The 12500-nt window shown below is 29.8% G+C and overlaps 1 protein-coding gene across 4 annotated transcripts in view; it reads right to left on the bottom strand.

Annotated features, from left to right (window-relative positions):
- The window catches only part of LOC136084864 (uncharacterized), an 83531-nt gene that overhangs the window by 43151 nt on the left and 27880 nt on the right, over positions 1-12500 (bottom strand). For all 4 annotated transcript variants that reach the window (XM_065806054.1, XM_065806051.1, XM_065806053.1 and 1 more), the window contains exon 9: positions 3705-3779. In XM_065806054.1, the coding sequence (XP_065662126.1) occupies positions 3705-3779 (75 nt within the window). The remainder of the gene's footprint in view (positions 1-3704; positions 3780-12500) is intronic.

A 12500-nucleotide genomic window follows, 5' to 3' on the forward strand; every position in this document is an offset into this window, starting at 1 on the left:
GTAATAATTGGATAAATCTGAAGAAGAGCAAAATAAAAGATTTAAAGAGATCATAGCAACCCAACCCAACCACCTAAAGGAGAACAAAGAAACTGAATGCAAGCTAAGGTCAGAGACAAGATACAAACCATAGAGGGAAGTCAAGTATTAGGATTGTTTAGAAAACAAAATACAAAGTTAACTGATTAAGAGATAATCTGAGTAGGAAGGTTAATCTGAGAAGGAGATTAAAAAACACAAAAATTACGAGCTTTAGTGCAAGCAGGGTCAGAAGTGCTTGAGCCAAGCTATTCAGTGTGATAAATAATTAAGTCACCAATAACAATAATATTGGCTAAAGGCTTAGTTGATTTGATCATAAATAACATTAAAATGTGTTCAGTCTTGAGAAGAAGAAGAACAATAAAGAACAAAGATAAAAGTGATTGAGTAAAGAGTTGCTAAATGAAAGTATATAAAATAATGGTCATAGGATTCAAACCTGATTTCACAGCAAATACGTGAATTGATGCATAACTTCATGTCAAGGCTATGCATGTCAATATTGAAATTGTTGCAAATTAATAAATAATAGCCATTGACACTGAGATCTGAATATGAAACAGTTGAATTCAAATTAATCTCTGGTAAGTCTGGTAAGTAAATCTGGTGAATTTTGCAAGAGGTAAGATTTAACTGATGGAATGTTTATTCAAAGATCACAATGTTTGTAAAAGATAGATTAAAACAATTCAATATTGGTGATGGTTTTTTACGTTTAACATTTTTAGGTACTCTAGAGGCACAAACAAAAACTTTTTGTTGTTCTTTGTTTTTTTAGTTGAGTCAAGAATATTGAGCATTTATTATCAGATAGTAAACAATTAAATACAGGGTTAAATTTATGTAAGTCTAGTAGAGAAAGAACGAGTGCAAGGCTGGTCAACAGAATATTTATGCTTACCACTAAAGTACTTGCCATGGAGGCCTATTACAAGACAACAGCTAGTTACAGTTTACATTTGCACAATATAAGTATTTTCATCAAGACACCATCTCTTTCCTTTTCTCAACCAATAGTCCCGAAGCAGGGAAATTTTAAGTTAGAATTTATTTCTACTAGTTTTTGCCTTAAAATTTTCCTGCTATTTTCCTAACACCACACCAAAGGTTCAAACAGAACACAAACATATAATATCTGAGATATCCAGCTGCCTAGCCTTTTTCCAGAAAAGCAAATCCTACAAAGCAGCAGGAAACGAAGCAGGTTGTACGAGACTATATGCTGCCACTAGCAGGGTGATCATGATCTTAACCCTGTCTTGATCCAGTTTCTCCGACTTTACTTCTAAAACATATGTAGTTTTTCTTATTTTTTCGTAATTTGCATATTCTAAAATTCTTATTTTAATACATTCTTAGATTTTCCTTTTTTAACTATTTCCTTAAATTAACAATCTTATACACTAGATCATTTGTTTGATACTTCGTAAGACATAGCAGAAAAATAAAAGCCATGCTACAAGCAACTCGTCATCAACTCCTTTTTTTATGGACACAGGTTATATGCAGAAATGCTGACATTTGTAGATTGGCAAGATTGGTAAAATGCAGAAATAAAGACATTTTACTGGAGAAAATGTCCTTATTTCTGCATTTTACCAGTGCCCTTTTCTTACAGCTAAATAACTCTTTGATAATAGCCTTTTAAATACTAATTAGTTCTGCTGAAAATCATCAATCTTTAATATATTTTATTGTAATTCTTTGAAACATTTCACTAATTTATAAGTTTTTATGATAAATTAGTAAAAACTGCATTAAAAAATCATGTAAGCATTTTTTAATTTACATCTATTTCATAAACTTTAACTAAAAAATTAAAAAACATTATTACATTATTTTACAAACACAAACCTTGTAAGGCAAAAAGTGCCAAAAAAAAGACTGAAAACTGATACCATATTCTTCATACTTAGCAGGATAATCCTTTGAAAGTTTAAAAAATCATTTTATGATAACTCTTAGAGCTCAACTGCTGGTTTCTGTAGCTGTTTGGAAGGCTATAAACTGCTTGAAGGTTGTTATCTTCATGTCATTTACAGCCTTGTTTATTAGTTTACATAAGCCAGTTTCTTATCTTCCTAACACAATTATCCTGAAAACCTGTTGACCAACTGTTGATAGTTGTATCTGTTTAGATCCAAAGCAGATTAACAACTATTTATTCGCTTAAGTAAGTCTGTTGCAGTGGTATGTCTACAAAACATTGAATCCCAATAACATACTTTAATCTTGTTACTAATCTTGTTAAGATTATCCTTAGACTACTAAATCCCATCTCAGATATTTGAATGAGCGATCCATTTTAATACAAGGACTTCCACTTTTATTAGTTTCTGGATTATGTTGTTTGATTGCTAATGATGCTAGTGAGTCATTCCATGCCAACTGGATCAAGGTCCAACATGAACCCCTCAGATTTTGATGAAACTTAGTGGGTTTGTTAATACCAATGAGAAAAGCAATTCCTGAAAATTTCAGCATAAAATCTTTTGTGGTTCATGAGATATTGTCATTGCAGTTTAAGAAGTGAAAAGAAATATTTTTTTAGACAAAACTAAGATATACTATAAAAAATTAGGTTTTCTGAAATTTTGTTTTTAAAATATGAGCTTTAAAGTATAAATAAAACATGTTTTTGCTACTCTAGTTTTAATTTTTGGAAAAATCAGAAATTTCAAATGACCATATCTCATGAACCACAAAAGATTTTATGCTGAAATTTTCAGGAAATGCTTTCCTCATTGATATTAACAAAACCACTAAGTTTCATTAAAATCTGAGGGGATCCATGTTGAAATCCTAAAATTTTGGTCCATTTGGAATGGAATGAACCTTATGTAATTCAATGATGTATTAATTTTTCAAAGTCTGCATAATGCCAACTATACAAAAAATTTTTTCCTGACTCACAAAAATAAAGTTTCCCCTGTTTATCAAGTAGATTCCCTGACTTTCCCTGGCTAAGTTGAAGAAGACATCTCTACAGCCTTGGCTATATTGAAAAAGAAATTTTCTCGACTGTGTAAACTTTGTATTAGAAACTTGCAATATTTGTATTCCTTTTTAGACTAGTCAATCAGTCAAACAAACAAGCCAAACTTTATTAGTCGAAAATAAAACGAAAAGTTTCATTTTGACAGCACTTTCAGTAAAAGCCTGGTCTTCAGTTCATGGTTATAGGGCAGGGTCTCTCTGCAAAATGAATAGGATAGAGACAGGCAGAGTATAGTAAAGAGTAAAGTAAGTATAAAGGGGTCATGTATACTCGCAATACTACTAACCAAGAGAAAGCACTTGGAAGCTTGTTAAATCTTAAATGAAAATTATTACGTTTAGACACAATGAAAGTTACCAATAGCCATTAAAAAAAAATAGCAAGTATGCATGTATTGAATTGCAAAAAAAAAAAATAGTTTTATGAAATAAAAATCTCCATAGAAATTTTTTATAGTAACCAATAACTATTCAAATTTTTGTGAATTTTATACAAAAAAAATTGAGCTAACTTGTCCATAATACTGTCCATAATACATAATGAAATAAAACTCGTCCATAGTACTGTCAAGGCCCTTTACTGCATGAGTTAAAAATATGTTTTACATTTAATGAGTATAACTTTTATAATTACATTATAATTGACATTTTTTTTAAAAACATACCTTGATAGCAAGGCTGCAATAAACAAGATAATCTTTGTTTGTGTTTGGGAAATAAACAACTTTATTCTTAGCACTCTATAAATAAAATAATAATAATTCAATCTATTGCTAACCTTATTTTTCCAATTCCGAGGGTTGATATATATATATATATATATATATATATATATATATATATATATATATATATATATATATATATATATATATATATATTAGTAAAAAACACTTATCTAACTTTTATCTTCGACTTGAAGTTTCACCATTGCTGGATCATCAGGAAGAGTTACTAAATCTCAAAAAAAATTCAATTTATAGAAAAAAAATATTTTACAGGAAGTTATATTTTTTTCTATAAATTTTGTATAAATATTTTTTTCTATAAATTGAATATTTTTTGAGATTTAGTGACTCTTCCTGATGATCCAGCAATGGTGAAACTTCAAGTCGAAGATAAAAGTTAGATAAGTGTTTTTTACTAATTTATTATTGCTCTGTTCTTTAAGAACATTGAGCACTCTATTTGTAAAATACACTAACATAATTTACATATATATATATATATATATATATATATATATATATATATATATATATATATATATATATATATATATATATATATATATATATATATATATAAAGGGTGACCGGAAAGTTCTGTCAGTAATCAATGTGCATACCTTCTGGTCTCCTATATTTTATTATTTACAAGTGTTTATCATTAAATTTTTTATCAGTTTTGTATCAGTTTAGTACAATTGTAACTAAACAATGATGCTTATCAATTGTAACTGAATTTGTCAATAGTAACTGGGTTTGTTCTTTCTATTGTAGTCATTATGAATGTTCATTGTTTGTTGTTTCAACGACATTATGAGGAAGAACTTACGGGTGCTGAAATATTCAAATTAGTAAAGGTGCATAGAATTACTGAGAGATGTGTTTATCGAACTATCCAACGGTTGCGTGTAACTGGTGGTTAGAAGAATATGATCTAGGGTTTAGAAGAATATGATCTGGGGTATATATATATATATATATATATATATATATATATATATATATATATATATATATATATATATATATATATATATATATATATATATATATATATATAAATGCATATATATATATATGTGTGTGTATGTATACATATATGCCACACCTGGTAAAAATTATATGTAACATGACCGAAAACTCTGTTGTTGCCCTTCTGAGGGGGCAAAGTATATACCCTTAGGTACTTAAAGCATAAAAAATTTAAATTTTCTACTGGCATCCTAGCCAAAAATTTCACTTTGATTTTGATAAATGAAATTACTTCTTTTTTAAATATTTGACGAATGTATATGTGCCTCTCTCAAGTATACCTATGAGAAATATTTCACTGAAACTTTGAAAAAAATACATGTTTGCTGAAATTCACTTTTCTAAAAAGATTTTAATAATTCCAACAAAATAAATTACAAAAGAAACACAAGGTACATAAACAAATTCACTCAGAGACAAAATGATGTACAATATTTTCCAAAGTTTTACTACATAATACTTCTCTCTTTCGAATATTCTTCTTTAGTTTTCAAGTGCTTGCAATTGTAACCGAGAACACACTAGAGCAAATTATGACCATACTCAGGGTGGCTAGTTTGTCTCTTTTATTTTTCCCAGTGCACCTTGAAATTGACATGGATAGCCTCTGTTACCTGTTCACTAAAAACTGAACTGACAAATGCTTCATAGTCACTTTTAAAAGGTCCAATGTCACTCAAGGCTCCAATGTCACTGAGTTTGCCAGGTTCAGCTTCACACCAGCAGCTAGGATGCTTGCTGCTGTGTAATTGAATCCAACATATGATATTGGCAAGCTTAAGATCAGTGCTGATAATAAATTGGGGCTTGTTTACTTAAATGAGATCAAACAGTTTTATGACATTGTAGTAAGTTTTTGCAACATCTTGACATCAAGTTGCAATGTTTTTTGCTTGGGGCTCACTGTTTCTTTGTTGTAATCAATGATGCACACACTCATTTTCAAAAAACCTCGTCCAACCAGGCAAGTTTCACAGTGTGGTTGGCAGAAACTTTCCTCTCTGAAACAATCTTTGAACAAAGGTCCTCTACATCAATACAATGCTCAGCTTGTCTTGCGGCAGTTTATGTAACGGTTTTTTCAAAGGGTGTTATTGAGGAAATGGTAAAAACATCATCAAGTTTTTTGCCTATGTCAGCAAACTATTGGCAAAAGTAAGGCTCAACAACTGCCTGCACCAACTTAATTCAGTGTAGTGGCCAGCAGTCTCATTTTTGAATTTAATAAGCCAGTACTTAATTGCACTTGCACAAGACCAGCTGTAGTCAAGGTTTCTAGAAGTGGTGGCTGGTGCAGATATGAACCTAAATAAAGGAAAACACAGTAGTAATATTATGTCTATAGCTATATACCTATTTTCCTTCAAAAAATACCAACTTGTCATACAGGCAGACGTTTTCCTCCTTGGTTTTGAGTGAGTCAAATTGTTCCACCAGGAGAGGACAGTGTGTTTTTGATTACTGAAGAAGTAAGTTGTTGGGCTCCAATAGCATCAGACTCAACAAGTTTTTGCAAACTTGCATGTCTGGTTTCAGGAGTACAATTGTGTGGGTATCAACGACACACTATTTCACAGCAGATGCAGCTGGTGTGGATAGAACTGTGAAAGTGCTGGGTTTGCTGGCAGCTTGTAATGAATGAGGCTGATTTAGTTTGAGTTGTTCAATGCTACAAATAAGGCAGTCACATTGTCCTTGTCAGTAGTTTGATTGCAAGAGACTTGAAATCGTATAGAGCTGGATGAGGAGTGCTTTTGTAACCTTTGTCATAATTGCTCAAAAGAAATCTGCACTTCATGCAAATTCCAAGAGGTGTTCTTGCATCGGTAAAGTTTATGTGTTGGCCAATAGTCTGCAATACTTTTGTTTTTTGAAAGTCTGTCAGTTCTAGTTAATTTCTTTATGCAAAGGAAGCACACACATTTGCAAAATTCATCATGTGTCTTGGCTTTTGTAGGCATTTTCAATTTTTTAAATACAAAATCTTTACAATTTATATCATACACTTATCACATTATGGGTTAATCTGAAGACAGTGGTGTTTCCCAGAAAAAATGCCACAAAATGATACTTGAGAACATTTGCTGGCATTTTGTTGTAATTTTTTATATGCTCATATTTTTGGTTTATTTATATTTCATAATTTAACTCAACATTTATAAATGTTTGTTATATGTTGATAAAAAGCAAATTATCTAATTTTTTATTAACTTTTATTTCATCCATTATATACTAAAAACTAATGGATTTGATGATGGAGGCACATATACATTCGTCAAATATTTAAAAAAGCAGTAATTTTAATCATCAAATTTAAAGCAAAATTTCTGGCTTGGATATCAGTAGAAGATTTAAATTTTTTATGTTTTAGGTGCCCAAGGGTATACACTTTGTCCCTTCAAAAGGGCAACAACAGACTTTTTTGGTCATGTTACATATGATTTTTACAGGGTGTAACTTCTGGCAAGTGGTTTATGATTAGAAATAAAATCGAACCAAAACCAAACCCTGAGAAATGCCACTTATAACAGATACCTATTCTAAAACTGTTTTACTAACAGTATTTCTTTGTCCCTATTTGTAAGGAAACTTTTAATCCAATTATATATTTTACCGGTTATACCATATGCTTTAATCTTTTTCAATAACCTTTTGTGTTCTACTTTATAAAAAGCTTTTGCAAAGTAAAGATATATTACACATAATGGTTTACTTTTATGGTGTCAATTGTCTCAATCAGACTTGTTGTGCATAATTTGTTAGGAACAAAACCAGATTGCTTCTTAGAAATAAGACCTTTTTAAACTAAAGTTTCATAATTGTGTCCTAAATAAGCATTTCAAACATTTTACATATCACAGACGTTAAAGATACTGATTTATGGTTTTCTTACTCAAGTTTTGATCCTACTTTATAAATTGGTGATATATTTGCAACAGACCAATGGTATGGGGCACATCCAGTGTCAAAACTCATTTAAAAAAGTGGATAAATGGATCAACATAACTTTCTGCAGCGTGTTTTAAAATAAACTGACTAATTTCATCAAAACCCATTGCTTTTGAGTCTATGCTTTTTAACAGAAAAAAACACATGCGGAAACTTAGTGACTTAGATACTTAGTTTAAAACTAAAAAGACCTTGGTGTTTAACTCTCTGATGATCTAAAGTACAATAATGAAACTTCCACTCCTGCTGCTAAGGCTAATAAAATCTTAGGTATGTTAAAGTACACCTTTGTTAGCAAAGATTTAACAGTCTGGAAAAATCTCTATACAACTTACATACATCCACATTTAGAATATGCTGTGACAGCCTGGTGCCCTCATTTAAAAAAAGACATTACTGAAATTGAAAAAATACAACGCTGTGCAACAAAAATACCTTATGAATTAAAGTACCTTGATACAAGACAAGATGTGCTAAACTTGGACTAACTTCACAAAGTGACAAAAGAAATTGTGGTGACCTTATCCATAAATTTAAAATTGAAAACAAAACTGATTTAATCATCTGGCATACTGACCAAATATTCATTCCTCTTATTTACAGTCATCGCAAACCCTTTTGTCAGGGAATTAATAGCAATTGCCTAGCTTGATATAATTTTTTTAATAATCGGGTTGCAGATACTTTGAATGCTTTGATGCAGATGTTGTAAATGTCTCTTTGATAGTTGCTGGTATAGTTTTCAATAAAAAATAGACTAGCATTACAAAATTACCAACTATCAGTTACCGCAGTGCATCATTTTCTGTGACTGTATTATACCGCTATACGAACTAGCTTGCTAGCTCTTTACAGTTTATTCTGTTTCGTGTAACTTTAATTGTGTGCATATAAATGTATACCACAACTGTAATAATAACATTTCTAGTATTTTTTCATCAGCAATCATTTTTAAAAATTTTCTGCAGTCTCAAGTTGATTTGTTTTTTCACATTAACACATATTTTGTTGAAAGACTTTCAAGATTCTTGATTTTGCAAATGCACATTGGAATTAAATAGAGAATGCTTTTGCATCCAACCAAGGTTATTATTCTTTTATTATTAAAAATAGGAATAAAAAATCTACGTGACTCATTACGTGAAAATAACTCATACATAAAAAAGTAAGTACATAAAAATAACTCATAGCATTCACAGGGTGATTTATCATAAAACAGCTCTACCCAGCTGACTTGATTCAAGTACTCAATCAATGCAAATCATATTGAAAGCTTAAACAAGGTCAAGGGTGTTAACTGCAGCAACAGAATCACTTTGTTTGAATGTTGGAAAATTTACTACTTGGTACAGAAAAGATTCATTCAACTTAATAAATTCATGCTAAGGTGAGTTTATTCACCTTAGCATGTGCATTAAAGCTGCCAGCTGTCCATTCTCTGTTAGGAAAATTTAAATCTCCTACCACAATGAGATTCATGTATTTTTTTGCCACTTGAGTTTTGAAGCAGTTCTGATTGATTCTTTAATAATTTTTTATTGAGAAATATTAATTAAAGACTCAATCAGCTGTAGAATTTTGTGGTTGATATATAAAACCAACAACTACATGAAAATTATTACATTTTATTAGGCACCGACAATACCTTAATTTTTAAGATGCGGATTAACTATTTCTATATTCATAATTTTGTTATTTGCATAAATGACAACTCCTCCTTTAAAAATATCTCTATTTGCCTGATAAAAGTCATACTCATTAATGTTTTTAATTGAATCCAATTTAAACCAAGTCTCTGTAATAGCAATAACATCACTTTGTTCGTCAAAACAGGCGTGAACAGCTTGGATAATTTATTGAGTTAAAGGAGATAGGATTGTTGTAATTAAAATTAATTGGTTTATAGCTAGTTTTATTATTTTGCTTCAGATAAAAAAGAAGTTGTGCATTGCTTAACTTTTGATGAGATTTATAAGATTCGCTAATATGAGCCTTTTCAAGCCTGGCATGGCAATGCTTTCTTTCAAATGGGTGAACTTTGCAGCTGCCAATGTTTTTTGTTATAGTGACACAACAATTTTCTGCAACAATTCGATACACAACAATTTTCCGCTTCTAATGACAAATCAAAAGGATTGGTCTTTATTATTGTGTTGCTTTTGTTACTCTTATATTTTTCTATTATTTCTTATTTTATTATTTTATTGCTCTCCTCTTATACTTTTTCTCTTTATTCAATTGCACAATTCAGCCTGTTTATAAGGAGTGCAACCAGGTTGTATATACCCTTTTTTGTATGCCTCAATTGTTGAGAGTTCTTTTGCTGCAGACAGCCTCTCGCTTTGTGCTACTTCATTTTCAAATTCAAAAAATAATGGTTCTGATGTAATGTTTACCAAGGAAACTTTAGATTGTGTCTGAATGATGATTTTATTATTATTCAACTGTTCAGCAAACGCATTGATTTGTTGTACTTGTCATCTATCTTACCGCTCTCCTTTATACTTATTTGTGAGTTAGGCAAAACAACAATTCCAACATTTTTTTATAGTTTTACTGGATAATTTTTCATGACTTTTTGCCACCTCAATGCTTGCATTATTCAGCTCGCAACCTAGTTTGGCTAATTGCTAAGCAATTTGGCTATAATATACAACAGGTAAACTAGAAGGTGATAAATTTGCATTTTCCCTTCTAGTCTTTTCACTTTCTCATTAAGCTCAGCTATTTCTGCATTTTAAAAAAATCAATTTCACTTAAACAATTTAGATTGTTAATTTAGTTTTACCTGAAAGCCATCCTTAAGCTTTTTAATTGCTTTGTTACTTATCAAAGCCATGAAACTTTTTTGTTGGTCAGTGGATTTAGTCATATCTCAATCTTCCATTTTCATCAATGAAATAAAAAAGAGACAACCACTACAAACAACAGTGGATTACTTCTTGATGTTAAGTTTGTAAGAGTTTAACTCTTTATGTGATCATCAGATGTTACAAACAACCATGACAACAAAAAAAACTTTATACAAAAATACAATACATTGTTAGCTTAGATGACCTTAAAGTTGCAGATAACAAAAATTAAAAAAGAAAAAAAAATTAGAATACAGTATACAAATATATAAGAACCAACATTGCAAAAAAATTTCTAAATATAATTGAAAAACATTTTCCAAAAACACATGAATTTCACTAAACTTTTAACAGGAATAATTTAAAAGTCAGCTATAGCTGCCTTCCTATTATATGATTTTAAAAAATTTTCTAAATCTGGGAAATCAAAAAAAAGGGATTTCCAAATCCTATTCTTAGGTGGAAGATTATTGATAGGGGAGAGCCATTTAAACCTGGAGGAAAGTTGTGTAATCTTTGTTTAACCAAAAAATACCATATCATTACATTATTTTTGAAACTATTGAATTAACGAAATGAACTAGTATCAAAAAGCAGCCACAAAAACAAATTTGTTATTGCAATTACAGAGACTTGGTTTAAATTGGATTCAATTAAAAACATTGATGAGTATGACTTTTATCAGGCAAACTTTAATGACATCCAAGGTAACATTGTATTGTATTTTTGTATATAATATTTTTTGTTTTTATGATTGTTTGTAATGCCTGATGATCGCATAAAGCATGAAACTCCGAGTTATGTTCCAAATTGAAAAACTAAAAAAGTTATACTTATATTTAATTTAATTTTATATAAACAATGCAATATTTTTATGTACTTGTAAACAAAAACAAAAAGTAGAAAAACTTTTTTTCTATTTAATACATTATATTACATCTCTATTTAAATACGATGCATGTATATATATATATATATTCATCTCTTTTTTTCACGCAAGATAAATTTAATTAAATGTTTAATTGATAGAACCTCTAAAATTATTAATACTATGCTTGGTTTTTATTAGGACATTAAAAATCTTTTTAACATTTTCAAAAGCAACATGTATCCAACTTGGCTTATAAAAAAAAAATTTATTACTCTTATCTAACCAAAAAACTATTTCTACTAATCAACATGAATCCAAAAACAATGAAATCATGAAAAACTACTTTACTCTTAATTAAGTTGGCAATATATCTGATCAAATAAAAAAGATTATAAACTCTATCATTAAAAAACATACTAACTTTAATTTAATTTCTACCCCCCTTTAAAATTTCTAATGTTTTTACCAAAGGATTCTCTTCTTGTAGAGTTAAAATCATCTGTTGTTTATAAATTTGTATGCACAGGATGTAATTCCCGTTATATAGGTAAAACTTCTCGCTACCTTAAAACACAAATGATTGAACACTAGAAGAGAAACAAAAACTCACACATGTACAAACATCTCCATGCTAACAATAATTGTTTTAATAATTATAATAATGACTGTTTCTCGATATTGGATTCTGCCTCCAATAATATAGATAATAGAGCATCAAGTTGGTTTAAACGTTTCAATCAAAATAACCATGAGTTTAAAGAACCCAGGCCCAGACATCCTCAGTTGAATCTTAGCCAATTAAAGAAGGTAATTGAGCACCATTTCATATTATTTGAATCAGTTTGTTTATTGCTCAAAATAAGGTTTTTCCATATAATTTGACTCTGAACCAGCAAAACCAGTATTTAGACATATGTAATTTTTTGCTAAACAAAAAGCATTTTAAGAGCTGGTATGATAATGTTATTATGTTGATAAGAAATAGGTCCTCTATGTTAATCACATCAGAAAGCCCCAACAACTCAGCAT

Source organism: Hydra vulgaris, chromosome 09 (assembly GCF_038396675.1).
Source record: "Hydra vulgaris chromosome 09, alternate assembly HydraT2T_AEP".
NCBI classification, from domain to species: domain Eukaryota; kingdom Metazoa; phylum Cnidaria; class Hydrozoa; order Anthoathecata; family Hydridae; genus Hydra; species Hydra vulgaris.